A 24040-nucleotide genomic window follows, 5' to 3' on the forward strand; every position below is an offset into this window, starting at 1 on the left:
CTCAGGATTAATTTCTTAACCATTTTAAGTCTTACTCTTTCCATTTGTGTAACACTTATCAGAAGAATAGGATAAAGATGGACTACTGTTTGTAAGATGCCAGATATAGTTCCTTTTCTGAGTTGTACTATCACGTGTCTTTTTTTTTTCTTTTTAAGAGTAGAGTGCCTCTTTCAGGAACAAGGTTTAAATTATAAGATTTAAGGGAAACAAAACAGTGTGATTCATGAAGGTTTAGGCATTTTCAGTGGCTGTCTTAAAAGTTAAGACAAATCAAACCAGTTGAAATTGATCAATCAGAATTAACGTCTGCTCAGAAGATAAAAGATGCTGTATCGAGTATCATCCTAGTCTCCTAGAGTGTCACTTTACAGTGTTAGATAACAGAAGTGTAGGACTAAAACTAGATACCCATGCTTGTACAATCCTAGAAAACAAGCATAATTACATGAGAGTATGGGAACGGTTATTTTAAACCACTTGACTTATTTCTAGACTAAGATCCTTTTCTGTGGCTTGGACTGTCCAGCAACCCCAAGTGAGGCAGATTTGATAGTTTATATCTGAGTACCCACAAGAACAATATGCTAAACAAGAAACTTAGTTTAAGGAAGTCAACAATTTTAAGTGAAGTGGATGTAAACTTTTACTCCTTGTTTCTAGAATCTTAACATTTCACATTTACCTTCTCTACTTAACCTTAAATAACTGGTGAAATTAAGCCTCTGCCTTTAAAAAAAAAGAAAAAAGAAAGAATAGCATTTTGGTGTCAATGATCTTTTCTGACAGTTGACTTTAGGACTTAAGTTAACATTTTGCTGTGTCCATTTGAAGCAGTTCTCACCATGAATAGAGATCTCTTTTTTAGAGAGCAACTTACTTTGAAAGGATTATCTCAGTGCAGTGCTATAGTGGGAGTATGCAGGCATCTGAGTTTTAAAGTGCAAATAGGTCTATATTTTGAAACCAAATATTTGAAGATCAGTCCTAACAGCTATTTTAGATGACCGTAGTATGGTCAGTTTTTCCTGGGACTTGGCAGAAAAAGATGTGGAAAGCCCACATGCTCCATTTATGCTTTGAAACCAAATATTTGGAAGTATTTAAAATGTTATGTCTCTGTGCTTATTTGGTACCTTCTATGGTTATTTTTCTTACACTGTTTGTTTTGGTGTTTTTAAGTTTTCCATTTAGTTGCAAGAGCTCTCCTGAGACTGTTGGTTTGCCATTGTTGGAGCCCCTGTTATTTAAATTGTGTCTAAAATAGTAGCTTACACTGTTCAGATTCTTGACAAAAAGGTTTATAATTCAATGGCTATACATCAATATATGTATGGACAACATGTAATATATATCAGTAAGTTGAAATTAGCCCTCATGAGTGGGGCTGGAAGAAGCTTTAGAAAATGTTGAAGGGGCAGATACTCATTCTGTGTTATAGAATGTTTATTCTCCAGAGGTATCTGAGAGAGGATCAGTAGCCCTACAGCAGGCCATCTCAGCAGACCTAGTGCCTCCTGTGAGTTGTGGATCAGATGATACAGCCATTATAAAATGTACCCGGTTAATGTGACTCTGGGCTATTATATAGTTATCAGAAATTTAAACAATATTGAAAATAGTATCTTGCCAACCCATTTAGGCAAGAGTGTGGGAAAGTTTATTTTAAACCACTTGAATCTCCAGATTCAAATTTTAACACAGTCAATCATTCAGTCCATCAACAAATATTTATGGACAATTGCTAGGTTTTATGCTGGGTGTTATGTAATGCATTGGTAATCACAGATGTACTCTCTGCCTTCATGAAACTCCAGTTTTGGTGAAACAAGTAATAAATAAATAAACAAATTATAATTTAAATTGTGTAGGAGAGAAACAATGCAATGATTGAGAGTACTTAGTACAGTCACTTGAAAATCTCTCCTGAGATCTGAAGACAGAATGATTCAGCTAAATGGGGGATGAACATTTCCCAGAAATTGAACAGCATGTGAAAAGACACAAAAATCAGCATAGAATGTTGTTTAGTGAGGCACCCACAACATAAGGAAAATCTATAAAGTAAAATAAAAAGAAAGAAAATCTATAATAAGGATGCAGAGAAACTTGCCAGTAAGAGTCCATTTACCTGAGTTTTAATATCTCCTTGATTGTCAAATGAAACTCATCTTTCTCCAGTTGAGCAAGTATCTAAAGAATTGTTAATACTTTAAAATGCCAATTGAAGTAAAGGGATATAGAAATCTTATTGTACGGAAGAAATCCAACTTTAAAATATAACTTTAAAAATAATATTATTTTTCTTTTTACAAAAATAATACATGCTAATTATAGAAGATCCATGGGGAAAAGGGCATACAAGCAATAAGCAAATACACATTACCTACCACTCAAAGATAAGCACTAGTTGCATTTTGATGTATATGTTTTTAACCATTCTCCATTGTATAATAGATAAATATTAACATATGTATACATTTTTTTACAGAAAGAGTGATTTTATAATCTTGATCTTTTTTTCACAGCAAACGTTCTCATAGAGTAATGCTTTTCAAAATGTGTTCCTTGAAGCCATAAAGTTCCTAGGAGTAGCCCCTGGGGATGAGTGAGCAGTGCTCCAGGTTCCTGAGCTTTACTTTAAAAAGAGCACATTTGAGCTCTGGCCTATATGGCTCAGTGGTTGAGCCTCATCCCATGCACCAGAAGGTCACCAGTTCGATTCCCAGTCAGGGCACGTGCCTGGGTTTTGGGCTTGGTCCCCAGTTGGGGCCATGCAGGAGGCATCCAGTCAGTGTTTCTCTCTGTCTCTCCCTCTTCCTTCCTCTCTCTCTAAAATCAATAAAAACTTTTTTTTTTTTTTAATAGAGCACATTTGATTGTTGCTATTGCTCTTGCTGTTATGTGGAACTAGATTTCCTTTCTTGGATAAAAAGTTGTGCAACCAAAAAGAATTTGTATAACTGCTTTCTTCTCCTATTTGTTACAGGTTGATAAGTCCTCATGAAGATCTTATTAAGCCCCTTATTCTCCTTTAGCAAATACCCTACGTGTAGGCATTTAAACTATTTGCAATTGTTTGCTATTTCAAATAGTAATATAGTGAATTTCTTACTGTAAAAACTTTGTAGATAAATTCCTAGAATTGTTGGGTCAAAGGGTTTTTCAAAACTTTAAGGTTTATTAATATGCATTGCCAAATTGACTTTCAGAAGAATAGTGCAAGTTTATATCATTCCAAACCCCGGGCATTTCATTTTTTAAAACAATTACCTATTTTACAGTTCAACCATTACAGAAAATACAGATGTTTGGTTTTGGTTTTAACCGTTTTAGTAGTTATTTTTATGACTGTTCATTTACAATTCACCATAAACAGAAAATTAATGACTAGGTTTTTCTTGAGGCTTAGCAAATTAGTGCCATTTGTTCATTTTTAGGTTCATGCTTCAGTGTTAAATTCCTTCTACAGATTAATTTGGGGATTTCTTTCCATTCAGTAGGAAATGTAGCTGGCCTCATTTCCACATGTGGTGTCAGTCTTATTTTTCTCCCTCCCTCCCTTTTTCTCCCCCTTCCTAAAAGTAATGTGTTTAAGAAGGTCAGACGATTTCCATAGCAGGACCTGAAGTCAGCTCTAGAAAAGTGAATTTAAAAGGTCTTGTCTTTCTTCTCCTTTAACCCTTTGTTACACTTCTCTGTTGATGGAGGAAAGCATGTTATTGTAGAGATCACTTACTTAGCACACATTCCCTTCTATAGTACTTCCCAGGTGTCAGTGCAATACAATGAGACAATACAAGGACCAACAGCCACAGTAGAGCCAGATAACCAAGTGCCAACAGAGAAGTAGTTCGAGTACTGAGTAGTCAAAGGATGCTTTTTGAGTGAAACAAAGCAGTGAGTATCCGTAGAAGGTAATTGGGACTGTCACACATTGTAACAGAAGAGTTTAGTTCCATGATTATTTTAGAGGATTTGAAGGAAATATAAGAAAAAGGACATGATGTTAATTAAGTAAAAATAAACCTTCAAGCTGTGCCATGTTTTTTGCTGAATCATTTTTTCAACAAACATTTATTGCCCAGTATGTGCCGGGTTCTGTGTTAGACACACAAGATGCAAGATAAAGCGTCAGTGCCCTCACAAAATTAGCAGTCTAATAGGAAAATCAGACATATAACATAGGTGGATATACAACTATTTGTTACATTATTTACTATTCTCTATATTTTCTATAGGTTTGAAAATAAAAAAGAATCACCTCAGCAATGCACAGTTGCTTCAAATGCCATATGTTCTAGATCTTTGGGAGTATGTCTAACCTCACTGGCATAGCCTTTGCACTAGGCATCATACCTAGCACAAAGTAGTGTTGAATAAATGGTTTCTTAATGAAAAATAAAATGTGATATAGTTTGATATCTGTATATGAGAAATCGCCTGATGTTGACAGGAAGGGAGGAAAGTTTATTAAACCTTTTAAATGTTTAAAGCTAGTAAAAGAATTTCTAGAAGCCTAAAAAATTTAATGACATTGTTTATACGAGCAGATTTCTAGTCTTTTTGGAATTACTGCTCTTTATTTTATAACATTTATATTTCCTTTTGTAAGTTAATTCAAAAAAGCATTTATTACTTTATGCCCAGTACCATGATAAATACAAAAGAGGTAAAGTAAGTAATTTTTGCCTGTAAGGAGACAGAGATCTTTGAACATACACAATTTAGTAGACAAATAATTATGATAGAAGTAAGCAGTAGGGCCAGGGTAAAACATAGGATGAAAAGCTACCCGAAATATTTCCAGATAAGAATGTTTACATGCATTTGCACCCACATGTCTGTGTCTGTATGTGTGTTTCACTTTCATTTTTATTTTTTTGTTAATCCTTATTTGAGGATATTTTTTCCATTGATTTTTAGAGAGAGTGGAAGGGAGGGAGAAGGGGGAGAGTCAGACAGACAGACAGACATTGATGTGAGAGAAACACATTGATCAATTGCCTTCCACATGCGCCTGGACCAGAGCCTCAGATCAAACCTGCAACCCACATACATGCCCTTGACCTCGAGCCTTTGGTCTTCGGGCCGACCCTCTAACCGCTGAGCCAAACTGGCCTGGGCTGTTTCACTCTTTGTAGACTTGAAATTGAATTTCTATAGGACAAGTTTCCTAAATCTTATCAAAGTAATTAGAACTACCCTGAGATAACAAAACCAGATTAGGACTCATTGGTATGAACTAGTCTCCCTTCAGACTTTCTCTTAGGCATTGATTAGGTCAGTTAAAGCTTTGAATGAAAAGGTGTTAGGAAATTGATACCTTTACCAAACAAAAGTGAAATCTATAGTTTGCACTGGAGGAAAAAAAAAGCAAAAGTACAGTAGAATCTGTAATTAAGAAATAAAGGCTATATAAAGAGATCCCAAAGAATTTCCTGAGTTTTGTCATCTCATTTTCATATTCACTATCACAACAAACCTGCTTACTTTCTCCTCCCTTTCTCCTTAGAGACTTCTTTTCCTTCACAGCCTTTGGAGATAGTATGATTTCAGAGGAGAGAATATTGATGCCCTAAAGATATCAAAACTAAGATCATGAAGCAAGTAAATGACAGTTGTATAAACTGGGTTGTACAGCGTTTTATAAGGAGTAATTCTTTTTAATCGTTCTGTCATCCTTATGAGATAGCCTTAACCCCATTTGAGAAATGAGGACACTAAAGATCAGAGAGTTTAAATTATTTATGGAAAATCACACAGCAAGATAGCCAACAGTAGGAAATAGTGTCCACTCTAACCTTTGTTAAATAATACTTCTTAAATAATAGCACTAACTCAACAAATATTTGTTGAGACCTAGACTAATGGAATAGAATAAAGAATCTAGAAATAAGCCTACACATATACAGTCAACTGGTTTATGATATAGGTAACATTGAAGTACAGTGGGGGAAAGGTGGGCTTTTTTAAAAATTGCAGTGGATCAATTGTGTGGCTATATGGAAAAAAACAAATTTGAGTTTCTACCTTGTACCATACACAAAAAAACTAATTTGAGATGGATAAGAGACCTGAATATAAAAGGGAAAATAATAAAGCTCCAAGAAGAAAACAGAAAATTATCTTCATGACTGTATCTTAAATAAGTCAAGTATTTCTTAAATAGGCAAAGATTTCTAGATCAGGACAAAATAAAGATCAAACCATAGAGGAAAATTTGACAAATTGGTCTTCATTAATATGAGTTTATCAAGAGAAGAAAGTAAAAAAGCAGGCCACCAAGTGGGAGAAGATATTTGCAACACATATATGCAATAAAGGACTTTATCCAGAATACATTAAAAAGTCCTACAAATCGATACAAATAGTCAGTCAACCCAACAGAAAAATAGGCAGCCCAGCCGGGCGTGACTTAGCGGTTGAGTGTCCACCTAGGATCCAGGCAATCAGGGTTCGATTCCCGGTCAGGGCACATGCCCGGGTTGCAGGCTGAAGCCGATCAATGACTCTCTCATCATTAATGTTTCTCTCTCTCTCTCTCTCCCTCTCCCTTCCTCTCTGAAATCAATAAAGATATATTTAAAAAAAAAAAAATAGGCAAAAGGGTTGAACTGGCCCTTTACTACAGAGCTATCTAGATGGCCAATAGACATATGAAAAGGTGTTCAACTTTATTAGTCATCAGGAAAATGCATAACAAAACCATGAGACTACTGCACACAAGAATGACTAAAATTTAACAGGTTGACAATACCAAGTATTGGCATAGCCGTTAAAAACTGGTGGGAGTATAAATTGGTTTAAATACTTTGAAATACTGTTTGGCAGTCAGTACCTTCTAAAGCTTCACATACGTATATGCCCTGTGACCCAGCATATCAAATGATACGTAAAGAAATATGTGCATAGCAGCACTCTTCAATATAACCCAAAACTGGAAATAATCCAAGTGTTCATCAAGAGTAGGATGGGCCCTGGCTGGTGTAGCTCACTAGTTAGAGTGCTGGCCTAAGAACCTAAGGGTCTCTGGTTTGATTCCCAGTCAAAGGCGCTATACTTGGGTTGCAGGTTCAGTCCCTGGTTCCTGTCGGGTCACATGCGAGAGGCAACCAATCGATGTCTCTCTCTCATATAGATGTTTCTGTCTCTCTCAACTCCTCTTCCTCCCTTCCACTCTCTCTAAAAATCAATGGAAAAAATATCCTTGGGTGAGGATTACAACAGCAAAAAAAGAGTAGGATGGAGAGGTAAATTGTAATGTATTCATTGTATACAGCAGTGCTTTCTTAACCTAACTGGTAAAGAACCAGATTTCCCCACTAGCTGTCAGAATGAAACTGTTGTATAATATATTACACACAATGTCAAACTGCTCGACAGTTTCTAAATGCTCGCATGGGGCACCTTCTGTGCTCATGGCATTGCAGATCAGTGGCAAATGGTGTGGGCAAGCAGTGGTTCACAAATTGCACTGCGAATAGCACTGCTCTCAAGCAGTGAAACTGAACAAACTGTACCTACACACAACAGCATGAATTTCACAATCAGATAAAAAGGAGTCTATATTTTATGATTCCATTCATATAAAGTTCAGTGACAACAGAAACTACTGACCTGTGATACTAGAGGTTAGAATTACCCATGAGTAGTGGGGGAATATCCTTAGAAGCGGCCAAGAGGGAATTCTGAGGTTATTAATCTTGGCATTGCATCATTTTTGTGCTTATTATATATGGATGTGCTCATTTTGTGAGAGTTGATCTAGCTGTACACTTACAATTTGGACATTTTGTTTGTTTCACCATTTACATTAAAAATGATTGAGCCCTGGCTGAGTAGCTCCATTGGTTAGAACATCAACCCCATACACCAAAGTTGTGGGTTTTTATCTCTAGTCAGCGCACCTACAAAAATCAGCCAATGAATGCATAAATAAGTGGAACACTGAATCGATGTTTCTCTCCCTGTCTCTTCTCATCCCTCTCTCTCTAAAAATCAATAAATTTTTAAAAATAATTGAACACCTATTCTATACATGCCCTCTAAACTTGTGAAGGTAATAGGTTACTGGAGAAGACCATGTATGTGCAAGTATATAAACAAATCATGATTTCATGACAGAAATCCTAACAAGATGTAGTGGTAGAGAATAATAATGAAGGAAAGGATCTCCTTAGATAAGGTGGTCAAAGAAGAGGCTTGCTTCTCTGAGAAGATATTTTAGCTTAGACCCAGAGGGTGAAAAGGAATCTTATGCCATGGAGGCAACAGTCGGGGGTTTCAGTAGTTGTTTTGAGAAGAGAAATAGGGTTTAGTGGATTTATGATAAAAAATAAAAAAAAAGACATTGCAAATACAGGGTACAGCTTGGGAATTGGTGTTATGAAAATTGGGACAGGAGGAAATGGGATAGAAGGAAGTAGGATTTGGGGTTCACCATTGCAAATAATGGAAAGACCAAAGTGGATAATTTTTCAAGAGGCCTGTCAACATCAGAATGAGAAGAGGAGAATTATGATATCTAAAATAAAGGAAAATCTAGCTTAAAAGGAAGTACATTCCCAGTTAATTTTCAAAACCAAAGAAAATATGATTGAGTGTTAAGTAATGGATGAGTTTTGCATGCATTTCAGTGCGCTTTATGTAGTTTGGGGTAAATAAGTATATTTACATATTAGAGAATTTTCATTCAAGCATTTGAAGGTGGATGGTGAAAGGGACAGCATTCATTCCAACCCTGCCCGCCTTCTGTCTCTGGCATCCCACTGGCCCCTCTTCTCCTTTACCCTTCCCCCAACACACAGTTATTTCATTATCACGTGTTTCAGCTCCATCAGTCTCACTCTTTGTTTCCTTTCTCCCTCATTCTTGCTCCTCACCTTCAAATGTTTCATAGAAAGTACTGAGCACTTTCATGTATAGCATCTTCTTTCATTTAAACCCTAACAACCTCCTGTTTGTGGAGATGCACATAGGGAAACTTTGGCTCAGAGAATCTATGCAATTTGTCTTAAGGTCACAACCTGCAAGTGCAGTGCTCCAAGTGCAGTGCTTTTTCTATTATGCCACTGAGGCCTTCATCTCTTTCAAACCTACCCATGATGGTGTTATGTTTAAAATATTGTCATCTGCATTATGAGTAATGAAAGTATGCCCTATTGTTTGTTAGATTATGTAAGATTTGGAGGAACTAGGAAATTAACAAGATTCATTAAAATGAAGTTGACAAATTATAGGTTTTAATCCATTACTTTGAAAGTTAAGAGATGAGACATTTTTAGTAAGGATGTACAGCCCATTCCTAAAATATCTGATAGCATTACAATCTATATGAACTTTTTCAGTGACTACTAAACCAGAACACTATACTATCAAACGAAAGAATCTAGACTTTCTAGAAATGGAAAAGATCCCTAGTTGAATTTATCTTAAGGTAAAACAGAGCAGGTAATACATGGATGCTGATTATGTCTGTGTTTGCCTGACACGTCCTAAGGGAGCGGCTAAATCAGCAACTTCTGGTTTCAGCCATTTCTGGAAGTGGCTGTAGCTGTAGATGTGAGGCAGTGACTATGACCTCTCCATGTATGGGATAAGAAGGACTGTTTTGAAGGGCAGTGGGCCATAAGATGACTCCCAGGGATGTAGTGATGTAGCAGACTCCTTCATTAAGGCATTCAATCTATTTTTCCTCCGCTCTTTTTTATTTGCCATAGAGTGATTCTCATCAGTTCCGTGTCATGGCAGCTGTCCTTCGCCATTGTTTACTAATCGCAGGTCCAACTGAAGACAAAACAGAAGAGCTGCACAGGTAGGTAACCTCTCAGTTCTTACTATTTTTATGCATCTAATTTTAATTGTTATAAGCACAAGAAAGTGAAAATATCTTAGTAAGTCAGGTAACTGGTAGGTTAGAAATCATTATTATGCTCTGATGAGAAATTTTCATTCTGTCCCCTTTGACTTATAAATTAAGCCCCAACAAGAGAAGAGAATTTGGAATTTGTTGCATTCAACAAGAAAACCCAGAACAACTATAATAATAGTACACAGTTATTGAATAGTGTGTGTGGCATTATGTTAAGTTCTTAATAAAGATTAACTCCTTTTAATCATCACACCAGCCTTATGAGGTAGGTACTACTATTTTCCCCTTTCAATAGATGGTGAAACTGAGACATAAAAAGATCAAGCAATTTCCCCAAGATCATATATAGCCCTAATAAGTGAAAGAGCTTGGATTTGAATCCTGCTTTTAATTACTACACTTAACTAATATGGTCACTAATTTCATTGTAGTTACCAAAAAATATATCTTTAGCAGTGTTAATTAAATTTTATAAACTTACAAGAATTGGATCGCAGTCTCAAGTATTAATATATAAATAACAGTTAATATAATATAAAGAATGTTTTATGACTTGCCTGTTAGAATATTAATGGATTACTGTTAAAATTTATCATTCTCTGAGAACAACGGAGTAAGTATTAGTGCATTTTTCTGGTTTTCTTACTTTCCATTTGAGATCAGATTTGCAGTAACAAGACTTCTCACATTAACATAAAACTTCTCATGGTACTTTATAATAATACAAGTGGCTTTTTTTATAATTTTTTTAATATATCTTTATTGATTTCAGAGAGAGGAAAGGAGAGGGAGAGAGAGAGAGAAACATCAGTGATGAGAGAGTCATTGGTCGGCTGCCTCCTGCATGCCGCCAACTGGGGATCAAGCCTGCAGCCCGGGCATGTGCCCTGACCGGGAATTGAACCCTGATCGCCTGAATCCTAGGTCGACACTCAACCACTGAGCCTTGCCTGGCCAGGCTACAAGTGGCAGTTTAAACAATTCAAAAAAATTAAATCTGCGAAAATGTAACGGCATTACCTCTGCTTTACAAATAAATTTAAAAGTTGTGTTCTTAATAGTAGAAATGGCCTTTTGAACACTTATAATATTCTGTTTTCCAAAATATGGTTTAAATAAAACTATAGAAACACAACCAGAATATAAAGTTAAACATACTCTTGTTATTTTTCAAACAAATTCATATTATTTTTGGTATGATTGGCAGTTTATTATTTGATATTGTAATGAGTTTGTTGGTAGGTTATCTTTATGTACTCTACCCTGCAAGTCTTCAGAAGATTGTGTTTTTGTCACAGTTAAAAAGTGTAATAGTTTTATGCAGCTGCAGATTAAAAGCACCTTTAATTTTCTTGATACTGTGCCTTTAAAAAATAATCAGATGACTGCAATAAATCATATCCTCTAAAAAGATTTTATTGAGCATTTTGTTTTACCATAATTTTTTTCCTAATCAAGAGCCACTAGAAATCTAGATACCAAGCCCAGGAGTAAATTGATTTTTATTTTTTTTAAAATCAGATATCACAAGTTAGAGAACATTCAATACAAAGTGTATTTAAAGTAATTGTTACACTAGTCACAAAACATTGCTAAAGGATTTTTCTGAAGAATGACTTTAATATTTTAACAAAGCACTTGGTATCCATCAAAATAGAGCAAAACTAAATCTGATTTAAAAATCAGATTTAAAAAAATTATCAGATTTCTTTATTTTCCTTTCTGGTATTTGCTTTAAATATTACTTTTCTTAAATAAATTTTAAAGATATTTTTCTTCAAATTTGCTTTTATCTAAAAAGTTGCTTTGACAAACTATTACTACACTGCAAATAAAAAGGGTTTTCCCTAGAGCAGGGGTGGGGAACCTTTTTTCTGCCAAGGGGCCATTTGGATATTTATAACATCATTCGAGGGCCATACAAAATTATCAACTTACAAATTAGCTATGAATAAAGCTCCTAGCTTTATTGAATTTCAAGTCCAGCCTGCAGTTGCCTTGCCAAGGCCAGACCAAATGATTTCGAGGGGGAGTAGGAGGAGAGTGGTGCATCGCCTGCGCAAGGGTTGGATGTTCCCCACCCCTGCCCCAGAGCCAAAGACAGGATTTACGAGTATAGAATTCTCAGAGGCTTTCCTAGAAGATTGAGGTTGCTGCTGACTTGACAGTTTGTCTGGAGTAGCCCTCCATATCCCTTAATCAGAATTAAAGTGATTAGTATCATTCAAGCAGTAATGAATCTAGGCTAATACAGTTAATAAGAGAAAACTATATGAACCTCATAGCTGTTTTTAGGAACCTTACTAGAATTGTAATATCTACTAAATTCTACTAATTTATAGTGACCCTGAAAACATTTTATGTGTATGTGTACAAGATATAAGTTTAAGAAAAAAAATCAGACTGTTTTAAAGTAACATCTCATTCAATTTTATAGTTCTTTTCTAAGGGTTTTTTTTTTTAACATACTGATTTGTTTTAAGGAAAAATGTAATGAAATAGGTAAGCCTGGACTGTATGTATAGTGCATGGTTATGCATTATGATCAAACACAAAGGGTTACAATAATGATTACATGGGAAATTAATAAAGCACTCGTCCTTGGCACTGAGTAAGCTCTAAGTTAATGGGGGAGCTGTTTCTCCCATCACCAAGACACTGCTACTTCTATTACTATTATTATAATAAGCACATTGGCTTTTAGATCCAATATTTAGTTCTAAATATCTTTTATTTTATTTTATTTTACTTCTTAAATTTATCTTTATTGTTGAGAGTATTACAGGTATCCCATTTTTCCCCCCAGTTGATCCCCTACACTTCGCTCCCACCCCCTTCCCAGGCCTTCACCCCGTTATTAACTGTGTCCATGGGTTATGCATATAACTTCTTTGGTTAATCTCTTCCCACCCTCCACCCCCCTTCCCTCTTTCCTCTGAAATATGATCGTCTGTTGCATGCGTCAATGTCTCTGGATCTATTTAGTTCATCAGATTCTTTTGTTCATTAGCTTCTTAAAGAAGACCCTTCAACTTTTCCTGTATTGCTGGTCTGGTGGTGATGAACTCCTTTAGCTTTTCCTTGTCTGAGAAGCTCTTTATCTGACCTTCAATTGTAAATGATAGCTTTGCTGGGTAGAGCAATCTTGGTTGTAGTTCCATGTTTTTCATCACTTTGAATATTTCTTGCCACTCCCTTCTGGCCTGCAAGGTTTCTGTTGAGAAATCAGCTGACAGTCGTATGGGGGCTCCCTTGTAGGTAACTAACTGCTTTTCTCTTGCTGCTTTTAAGATTCTCTCTTTGTCTTTAACCTTGGCATTTTAATTATGATGTGTCTTGCTGTGGCCCCTTTGGGTTCCTTTTGTTTGGGACCCTCTGTGCTTCCTGGACTTGTAAGTCTATTTCTTTCCCCAGGTAAGGGAAGTTTTCTGTAATTACTTTTTCAAATAGGTTTTCAATTCCTTGGTCTCTTTCTTCCCCTTCTGGCAACCCAATACTATGAATGTTGGGCTCTTGAAGTTGTCCCAGAGGCTCCTTATACTACTTTCGTGTTTCTGGATTCTTTTTTCTTTTTGCTCTTCTGGTTGGGTGTTTTTTGTTTCCTCAGGTTCCAAATTGCTGATTTGATTCTCGGCATCCTCTACTGTACTGTTGATTCCATGTAAATTATTCATTTCAGTTCCTGAAGCCTTCATTTCAAATTGGTACTTTATTATGTTATCGATTTTCTCAGTTATTTCCCTAACAGTCTGCTTAAACATCCTTATAACCATTATTCTGAACTCTCTATCTGTTAGCTTGCTTGGATCTATTTCATTTAGTTCCTCTTCTAGAGATTTCTTCTGTTCTTTTCTTTGTGGCATGTTTCTTTGCCTCCACATTTTGGCTGCTTCCAGGTGTTTGTTTCTATGTATTTAGGTAGAGCTGCTATGTCTTCCGGAATTTGTAGAGTGGCTTTGTGTAGTAGGTGTCCTGTAGGGTCCAGTGGCTCAGCCTCCCCAGTTACCTGAGCTGGGCTTTCTAGGTGCTCCCCTGTGTGGGCTGTGTGCACTGTCCTGTTGTAGTTGAGCCTTGGTTGCTGTTGGCGTCCCTGGGAGGAACTGACCCCCAGGCCAATCAGCTGTGAGGACCAGCTGCAACTACAGCCAAGAGCTGCTGTGCTGGAGACACCCTTATGGATCAGGATTTACTTCAGCGGGGCTTTGGTGTTCACCGAGTGCGCCCCTTGAGTGTCACTCGTGGATGTGGTAGGGTTGTAATCCAGCGTGGTCGAGTCTGAGCACCAGGTGCACTGTCTCTGGGGCCTCCCGGGAGGTGCAAAGTCAGCCTGTGCCAGTGCCTTGCCCAGGGCCACCCAGCATGAGCTACACAGCAAACCGTAGTTGGCTGCTCCTTGTGCTGGGCTTGGAGGAGCCCAGGAGAGGCCAAGCTATGAGCCAATGCAGCTGCCGCTAGTGCCAGGCCTGGGGCTACTTATCAAGTGGTATGGGGCCCGCTGCTGCTTGTTTGAGAGATTTTAGGAAAGTCCTAAGCCTGAGGCTCGAGAGGCCACTTGCACAGAAAAGCCCCTGGAAATGGCCCGGATGAGCTGCAGGTGGGGAGGGGCGGGGCCTCCGGGAATCACGGGGCGGGGCCAAAGGTGTGAGTCAGGTGCTGGCGATTCAAACATGGCGCCTGCCTGCCCGCTGTGTGCCTGAGGACTTGCCCAAGGAGCAAAGGCCTCTGTCAGCCCTTCTGCCTGGGAGGAAGCCGCCCCTCCGCCTCTCGCCCGACTTCAGGCAGGTCAGTTCCTCCCCGAGTGTCCTGGGTCCTTTCAGGCCGCTGCCCGGCGCTGGGCTCAGAGGGAGCGTCCGAGTGAGTCCGCGCCGGGCCCTTAAGGGGAGCTGCTGGGGCTCCCGCAGCCTCCGCGACCCTCAGGGACAGTCCCCGCTGGTTTCACGGCCGGAAGTTGTGGGGACGTTTCTTCCTGGCCTGGAGCCCTGGGCTGGGGGCCTGCTGTGGGGCTGGGACCCCTCCCTCCTCCGGGAAACCTCCGCCGCCGAGATGCCCTTCCGGGTTTCAACCGCGGCACCGGGTGTCGGCCTGTGGCCGCGTCTACATGATTCAGCCCCGATCCGCCCGCGTCTCCGCCCCTCCTACCGGTCTTGGTGCTTCTTCAGCTCCCTGGTTGTTGGGCTCCTGTTCAGCCAGATTTCAGGAGGTTCTGAGTGACGGTGGTTCTGTATTTTAGTTGTAATTTTGATGTGGTTGCGGGAGGCGGCAGGTGCAGCTGCTACCTACGCCGCCATCTTGTTTCTCCCCCCTAAATTTCTTTTAAAATTCTTGATTTTGATATTTTGTTTGGAACCTGTTTCTTTGTTTATCGTGGGATTGTGTAGAGAAGCCGTGCATGTTCTATGATAAGTGCACATCAGGAGCCTATAAAGGTGCTCCAGGAGACAAGTGAGTAGGAAGATGGCCTTGGCAGCAGCTTTTTCTGATATGTTGTCTCTGTAAGACAGTGCTCTTTCCCCCCAAGAGAAATCAAGAGGACATGAACATGGACATAAAATGAGTTAGCTCACAATGACAGCTGACTTGACCTTTATTTCCACTAATCAGTATCTTAGTTTTTAAAATCTATGTTATATTTCATTTACTTTTGTCTATACTTACAGTAACAAGTAAATTGTTGGTATGATCCATCTTTGCTACATCAAAGGACAGCCTGATTCAGTTCATCTCTACTATCTGCCTGAAAGTATTCTTAGCCTTCTTGTCCATAATCAATAAGCTTATGTATTAACACGTAGCCAAAAAGAGTTGCATGTGGATGAGGTTGTGGTTTTGTTTTGGAGAGATGAGATGGCCTGTACACTGGAGAGGAGAAAAAAAAAGGGGAAAGGACCAGATCTGATTTAATATCATTTAGCCTCTCAATCTAATTTCTAATTTCAGTCTAATTCTATCTACAAAGCTGTTTTTGTTGTTTCTTTTAGACCAATTCATTTTATCTCATATATTGAAGGGAACAATTTAGTACCTAATAATACCTCATTACAATGTAAGCATAATGCCTTTTTCCCCTGGCTTTATTAAGATACAATTGATATGTAATATTGTGTAAGTTTAAGGTGTACAGCATGTCGATTTGATATCCTTATATATTGCAAAATGATTAGCACTATAGCATTAGCTAAGCTTAATAACTTACATATGACAGACTTAATAATGTTTGAAAACTAGATGATTTCATTTTGGCTTATATTTATTAACTGAGCACTTACTACATGTTAGGCACTATGTTGAGGTCCAGTGCAACAAAGATGAATATAGTACAATCTGTGTTCTCCAGGGCTCCCCAACTAGGGAGTAAAACAGGCTCATAAGTAAATAAGTGCATGCCCTGGCCAGTGTGTCCCAGTTGGTTGGGGCATCATACTGTACACCAGAAGGTGGCGGTTTCTGTTCCCGTTCAGGGCACATACCCAGGTTGTGGGTTTGATTCCCAGTCCAGGTGCATGCAGGAGGGCGCCAATTTCTCTTTCTAAAAAACTTTTTTTAAAAGTGAAATTGTTTTGATGATTGTTGTGTCAGACATGAACAGAAAAAGGAGTTTACTTTGGAAAGATCAGGGAAAGGAGGTTTATTTTTGTTGTTGTTGGCATTAAAGTTCTTAGTTCTTTAACCTGATTTTCACTGCGAATAACAGTTATCTAGGTGAACAGATCTTTTCTGAACTATAGCTGAGCACCATACTAGGTCCTTGAAGGACTGGATTCCACAGTGCATACCCTGGAGGAACATACAGTCTAAATGGGGAGACAAGGCATAAATATTATGAAAAGTTAAATAACAGCTCAAGACAAGGATAGAAGAGATACCACAAGATCATTTTTGAGTAGCGTCCCAGTGAATTAATTATCCAACTAGTAATTGCTAATAGAATTCAAGGGACAGACTCACTGTGGTCTCTCATGATGAGGGAACTCTTCCCCGTTCACACTGAACCTGTCCCTCCTCACCCAGGCCTCTGGTTCCCTGGATTCCTTTTTCTCCTGTAGCTCCTGGATGGATTTACCTCCTTCCCGCTTTGTTCTAAAGCATTGGTTCATCGTTTCAACCTGCTGCCCTTCAAGCACCTGAGTCCAGATCTGTCAGACTACCTTCTTTCTGCGCCTCTAGACTCAGGCTGCCCAGCACTGTGGGAAGTGCGGCCTAACCTGTCAGCTTGGCTCCTCCTCTTCACTACACAGAGTTGTTTTTCAAAAAGCAAGTCCCTGCTTAGAATCCTCTCTTGGCCCCCCTCTGTCTTTACAGTGAAGAGCAATTTCTTTTGTCACTGCATTTATTACTGATCTGCAGTTTCATCTGGGAAGCCTGTTTCCCTGGCTTTTGCACCTGCTCCTTTGCCAGCACAGCTCTCTGGTGTAATGTCCTCAGTAACCCATGTGGCCTAACATATCTCACATGGCAGTCCCTTAGTAATCTCCCCGCCCTTCACATACATGCTTTTCTGCTCTGATGGCCTACTAAGGTCCCTCATTTAAGGCCCTGTCCTTTGCCTTAAACATAGGGACCTGTTTTCAGTTCCCCACAGATACCATATTCCCGCATTCTTCCAGATTTTGCTATTCCCTCCTATAGTGCAGTATGCCTTCTGTTCAAAAGCTCCTTGATAGTTGCCATTTACTGTGTGCCAAGCAGAGTGCTTTACGTGCCTTTTTTCATTTAATCCTCACATCAACCTGGTTGGATAAATGTATTTCTCTTTACATTAGAGATAAGGACACCAAAGCCTAGAAGAGGCCTCGTAATTTGTGCAAAGCACACTTTTACTAAGAGCAACCTAGAATTCAGCCCATTACTCTACAAATTATGCTACGCTGCCTTCTCTTAGGAAAAGGAGTATATTTTATTTATTTTTGTATATTTATTACCAAGCACAAGGCATAGTAAATATTTGTTGAGAATGAAGTGAGGTTTGATCTAGTCTTAAAGAATGAGAATGTGCCAGACAGGAGAAATCATGGGCAAATACAGAAAAAGAGAGCAGTCACCAGGCCAGCATGGGTCTCAAAGTTACGCTTTGCTGAGAGCAGCATTCGGGCCTCTTTCTAGCCATAACTTATCCAAGTTTTCTTGACACTTCTCTGTCTGCCGCTGCTCCAGTCTTCTCTTGCCGTTTGCATAAAACTCCTCTAGGTGTCAGCTCATTCTTCTGTTATCCTCTCTTGAATCCAGTCTACTCAGGCTTTAGTTCCACTATTGCACGAGAATGGCTATTACTGAGGTCACTAGTGACTTCTCTGTTGCTAAATCCAGTGGACATTTCTCAGTTGTCATCTTAATCTGTCTACATTATTTGTCACATGTGACTCCAGTCTTACTTCTTTTCAGGATGCCTTACTATCTTGGTTTTCCTCCTACCTCAGATGATAGAGTGCCCCAGGTTCAGCCCTCATAGTTTTTCAGTTCACACTCACTCCTTTACTGATCCAATCCAACCTTCTGTCTTTAAATACCATCTACATGCTGATGATTCCTCAGTCTATATCTCTAATCCAGATCTCTCTCCCTGAACTCCAGGCTCTTACAGCTAGCTTCCTACCAACATCTCCACTAGGAAGTCTAGTAGACCTCCCAAATTTAATATATTCGAACTTAAACTCTTAACCCTCCCCTAAAAAGCTGCTTCTCCTATGCTGTTTCCCGTTTCAGTTTATGGTAACTCCAGCTTTCTGTTTCCTAAAGCTAGAACCTCAGATTCTTACTCTGCATTAGCCTGTCAGGAAGTCCTTCAGAACGCATCCAGATCTATCCACTTCACTGTTACTCCCCTGCTCACTCACCTGAATTACTACAGTAACACCCTAACTGTGTAACACTCCTCAGCTGTGATGTCCTTCCACCTGTTCTCAACACAGGAGCCAGAGTGGCCCTTTTAACATGTTATAATACTGTGCAAACCCCTGTAGTGGTTCCCCACTTCACTCAGAATAAAAACTAAAGTTGTAAAAGCCTGCAAGACCAATCTGGCCCCTCTGTTATCTGTATGATCTTCTGCCCTACTACTCCTCTTCCTGTGCATGGTGGTTTGACCACACCAACTTTTTTGCAATTGAGATATGCACTGCTCTTGCTCTTCTTCCTGGAAAGCTCTTTTCCCAGAGGGCACATGGCTGATTTCCTAACTTCCTTTAAATCTTTGCTTAAATGACACCATCTCAGTGAAGTCTGCCCTAACCACCCTACTCAAAATTATAACCCATATGTCTTGGCTGTCTTACCCTCCTGGATTTTCCTCCCAGACCACTTAATCACCTTTTATTCAGTTAACATATCTATTTTGTTTACTTTTCATAAACTGTTCTCTCCATGCTGAAAAATGAGTTCCATAAGAGCAGGGATTTGTGTCTGTTTTCTTCATAATACCTGCCTGAAGCAATGCCTAGCATAAGTAATTAGTAAATAATTACTGAACTGAGTGAGATGAAAGTAATCTTAGGTATTTACACCTGAAAATCTTTGGGAAATCTTAAGGTTCATTTAAGTAGATTTTCCAGCCATGAAAAAAGATGTGAGCCCCAAACATAAAGAAGATACAATTGACCAGGAAGATGAAACAGCTGTAAGTCTACACGTACTGTTAGCATGCTCCTTAATGTCACTTAGTATTAAATTATGTTTGGTTCCAGCAATTGATACAGGTCTGGATTTTAGATTGCCTTCCCTCTCATACAGCTAACAAGGCTTTAATCAGGACATTAAGGAGCTCTAAATAGTCCTTGCTTTTAAATCTGCATATCAGGAGGGGGCTGGGAGCACGAGGGGGAGGATGTCATGTCCCAGTGATTAATGATCTCGAGGAAGCTGAAAAGGGGAGAGTAATATACACAGTATTTCTACCCCCTGGAGTAGGAATGCAAACACTATTGTGTGGATCTGTGCATAGTCACTGACTTCCTGGTAGCTGGAGAATTTCATACACTCTTCCACCACAAATAAAACTGTCAGAGAAGTGACAGAGCTCAAAAAGCTGGCCTTCCTTACTTAAAAAGAATAGCTCAAACACAGTGAGCCAGAAAATTAATTTTGTAGTTGTTTGGGAACCCAGTTGTTTAATAAGAAATGAGAAAATGGGAACTTTTCTTGAAAAGCCTAAAACCTCCAAATATTTGTTGAATCAGACTCTACATTTGGTTTCTTAAATTTACCGAATTCCTGGAACCTGCTTATTTTAAATGAGTTTAAAGGGAAACGTTCCTTTGTAATGAAATGCATCACCTTAAACTTTTCAGTGTGGTCTCTACAGTAGATTGAGCGAATTATACTGTTGATGGACTCTGGAGCCTATTGCCTTATGTGTCAAAAAAAAATCTTAACATTTCAGAATGGCTTGTACAGTTTTAGAAAGTAATTCTAAAGTATAGTTCTTTTGTTTATTTTAATTATAGAGAATGTATGATATTTAATAACAGTTTCCAAATGTTTAAGTCAGAAGCGAAACATTTTTAACTATAGTTAAGGAACTCCAGATGTTTGCAAAAAAAATTTTTTTTAAAGTTTTTGGGAAAAGCATTTTATTTCAACCACTTGTGATTATTTACAAATAACCAAAATTAGAGACTTATGTTTAACAGTAGTAATAGCAGCAGCAGTTGTAGATTTTTAGTGGGGACACCAAATAACTTGTATTTTACTGGGAACCACTCATTCATAGGACTTGTTAAATGATTTTTGTTCTTGGTTCAGATTTCTTTGACACCTTTACATTACCACTCATTGCTCTGTATTGTCTAGTTTTTAAAGTTTGATTTTTTATGAATTTTTCCGTATATAAAAAGAAAGAAAAATACTCATTTTGGGGGAAATGGAGCCACACTTCAGGGTCAAGGAGAGAAAAAAAGGACTGAACTTATATTTTATTTCCATTTTGTTGTTTATTTTGTTTTATTCTTGAGAGTGTCACTATAGTCTAAATTAAAAGGAACTACTGTGGTCTAAATTAAGACAGCATCAGGTAGATTCAGCTCTGAATTTGGTTTCTAAGTGGTTAGACTTTTAAATTGCATTTGCAACAGTTTATTTTTAGTCAGGATGTGGTTATTTTTAGATCTGCTTCTGTCACTAGGAAATGTAATGCCTGTCTTTCCATTGTTCATCAGGAAGTGCTCAAGCACAGGCTTGTAAGATCCAGTTAGGACAGAACACCAATTCTCCTTTTAGATGAAAGAACATGAAATCATGCATGAAGGAAAATATGTTCATTGAGGACATGTCTAATTTTTTAAATCATTAGTGTCATTTGAATCTCATACACTGAGCTACAGTGCAGGATTTTTAGGGAATACCAAAACTATAAGGCTCGAGTTCCCCCTGCTGGTGTGCATTCCAGGCTGCGTATTCGTTAACATGCAGCAGAAAGGGCTGTGGGATAGAGATCAAAAATTGCTGCATTGGCCTTTTTTAAAGAGACCTGGTGATGACAGAGCAAGAAAAAGCACCATTACCCATTTTCTGCAAATGTCTTACAAAAAACAGGATGATCTAAAAATTGTATTTTTTACATCTAGAAAGAACAAAACCTAATCTTACAGTATTTGGCTTTTAATGTTGTTGCCTTTGTGATAAGCTGCTTATATACAGTGCTTTTCAAATGCTTTATGTTGTACTCTAAGAAATAATAAAACACCAGTGGATCCACAAAAGGATTTAAAACCCCAAGGAAAAAATGCAAAGCTAGCACTGTGTTGTAATAAAATTAAAAGAGCTTGCATTAAAGCTTACTAATTCCTATTTTAGCATTTCAGAAAGTGACATGACATCATGTGATTGTGTGTGTCCATTTAACATCTGTTCTTTCTAATTTGTCTTATGTGTTTTTGAAATAGTTCTCTTTATTTTCCATCTCTTAGTCAGTAAATGCCAAGTAATATTAAAGACTCATTTTGAAAAAGAAAAATTTTAATTGACTCCTAAAAGTCACTTCTGAACTTATTATGTTTGCATTTTAAAGGACTATTCAACCAAATTAAAATATTGTATTTTTAAATTGCTTTTCAGCAATGCAGTCAACCTTTTAAGCAATGTTCCAGTCTCTTGTTTGGATGTTCTCATTTGTCCATTAACCCATGAAGAAACAGCCCAAGAGGCAACGACTCTAGATGAACTGCCCAGTGATAAAACAGCTGAGAAAGAAACAGTTTTGAAAAACAATACCATGGTATACAATGGTATGAATATGGAGGCCATTCATGTTTTACTCAGTTTTATGGAGAAGAGAATAGACAAGGTAAGGCTGATAAAACTGAGGCCTTGGGAAAATGCTCATAAAGAATGTAAAAGTGCCATACATACATCACAGAACAGGATTTTTAAATCTAAGCCTTTTAAAATAGTTGACATCTTGTATAATTATAATTATTTGTATTCTGGGAAGCACTTTATTATAATACATGATAAATTGCTGAAACCAAGTGAACTTATTTGTTTAAAACTGAAAATTGTGTTGCTGCTGTACCAAAATTATGACTAGTGCCTGAAAACAAAGGAAAAATTACTTTTCTATGTATGTATTTTGTAAATCCTAGAAATAAAAATCACACCCTCCCAAAAAATTTAATCATAAATGCTTTCCGTAATATCTAAAAGACATCTTTAAAAGAAAAATCACCAACTTTCCATTAGTTGTGAGTTGTTTATTTTCTCTCATCTGTCACTTGCTTTGTCAGGTAGCTATACTGAAAGGCAACATTTGGGTGGGTCATCAAAACCTTTGCCTATTTTTAAGCCCATTGGTTAAGCCAGTGAGGACCTTACAAAAAGTAGCAAAATTCAGGAAGGATAAAAGTAAGCCTAGTAAACATGAAGATAACTGATGAAATGAAAATAGTTTTAGGAAAATAACTCTTTTAAAGAGCTTTTAATGCTTGGGTAACATAAAATGTTCCCCCCTGAAAAAGGAGTATTAACGTACTCAGTTATATGAAGGAAAGTAATACTGTTAGAAACTAAACTAATATAGCATGTATGGTTTTCTTTATAGGGAAGCAGCTATAGAGAGGGCCTAACTCCAGTTCTCAGCTTATTAACAGAATGTTCCCGGGCCCATCGAAACATCAGAAAATATCTCAAAGATCAGGTAACCGTTTAATGCATATTACACCTTAAAAGTTAATCTTCCATGTTTTTTTTAAAGCATAGAATTAATGAGTCAAATTCTTTCATAATGTTTTTTTCCCAGAAAGTCAGAAACTCAGAAAAGTTTGTTTTGTTTTAATCTTTGAAATCTTCCTCATCCAGAAATAAGTGATCCTGTGTATTTTTTGTCATTTATTCAACAAATATTTATTGAAATCTATATGCTGTGCTCTAAGCATTGTTCTAAGCATTGAAATACAGGTGAAGTATTGGCCTTATAGAGTTTACCTTCTAGTGGGGGGACAAAAAGTAAACAAATATATAATGGCAAGTAGTGGTAAGTGTTCTGAAGATAGGATGTGTACAGCAGGGAAGGGGAAACTTAGGGGAGGAATAAGGGAGGGCCTCCCTGAGGAAAGGACATCTGGGTAAGAAAAGGATCCCTGAGAATATTCTGGAAGAGGAATGTGCCAGAGAGAAGAAGTTCAAAGCCCCTGAGAGGAGAGGATGCTTTGGGATGCTTAAGAAAAAGCAAGAGGCTAGATAACAGTGTGCAAAGGGAGAGTGGTGCACGAAGTGAGAGAGGCAAGCAGGAACTAAATAACACAAGATTGTATAGGACTTTTCTTTTTCCCCCCGGGTTTTTTTCCCCTAAAAGGACTTTTAGTTCTTTTTAAGTGAAATGGGAAAGCATTGGACCATTTGGAGTAAGGGAGTAAGGTGACTTCATTATATTTACAGATAACTGACTGCTGTATGTGGGATAGACTAGAGAAGTAGGTAGACGTGAGGAGACCAGCTCAGAGGGAACTGATGAATGTTTGAAGTAGGCTGGTGGAGTGGGAGGTCATGGTAAGAAGTCATCATGCCATCACCGCGTTTGTACATCTTTGTCTGTCCGTCCATCACAGTGGTTGGATTGACCCTGCTTCCTCCTGTGGCCAGCCTCTGTGCTTTCATCCCGGGTCCCTCTCCCTCTCACCTTCCCAAGAACTGCTCCTGCATTCGCTCCTTCTCTTTCTTCTTACATTAATATTTTTTAAT

The 24040-nt window shown here is 38.1% G+C and overlaps 1 protein-coding gene across 5 annotated transcripts in view; it reads left to right on the plus strand.

Annotated features, from left to right (window-relative positions):
- Positions 1–24040, plus strand: part of RIC8B (RIC8 guanine nucleotide exchange factor B) — a 97368-nt gene that overhangs the window by 36053 nt on the left and 37275 nt on the right. For all 5 annotated transcript variants that reach the window (XR_015714083.1, XR_015714082.1, XM_016223168.2 and 2 more), the window contains exons 4-6: positions 9723–9817; positions 21920–22148; positions 22902–22997. Coding sequence is in view for 3 of the 5 variants with exons in the window: in XM_016223168.2 (XP_016078654.2) it covers positions 9723–9817; positions 21920–22148; positions 22902–22997 (420 nt within the window). In the remaining 2 variants the exon portion in view is untranslated. The remainder of the gene's footprint in view (positions 1–9722; positions 9818–21919; positions 22149–22901; positions 22998–24040) is intronic.

This window comes from Miniopterus natalensis, chromosome 2, assembly GCF_054644295.1.
Source record: "Miniopterus natalensis isolate mMinNat1 chromosome 2, mMinNat1.hap1, whole genome shotgun sequence".
Classification (NCBI taxonomy): domain Eukaryota; kingdom Metazoa; phylum Chordata; class Mammalia; order Chiroptera; family Miniopteridae; genus Miniopterus; species Miniopterus natalensis.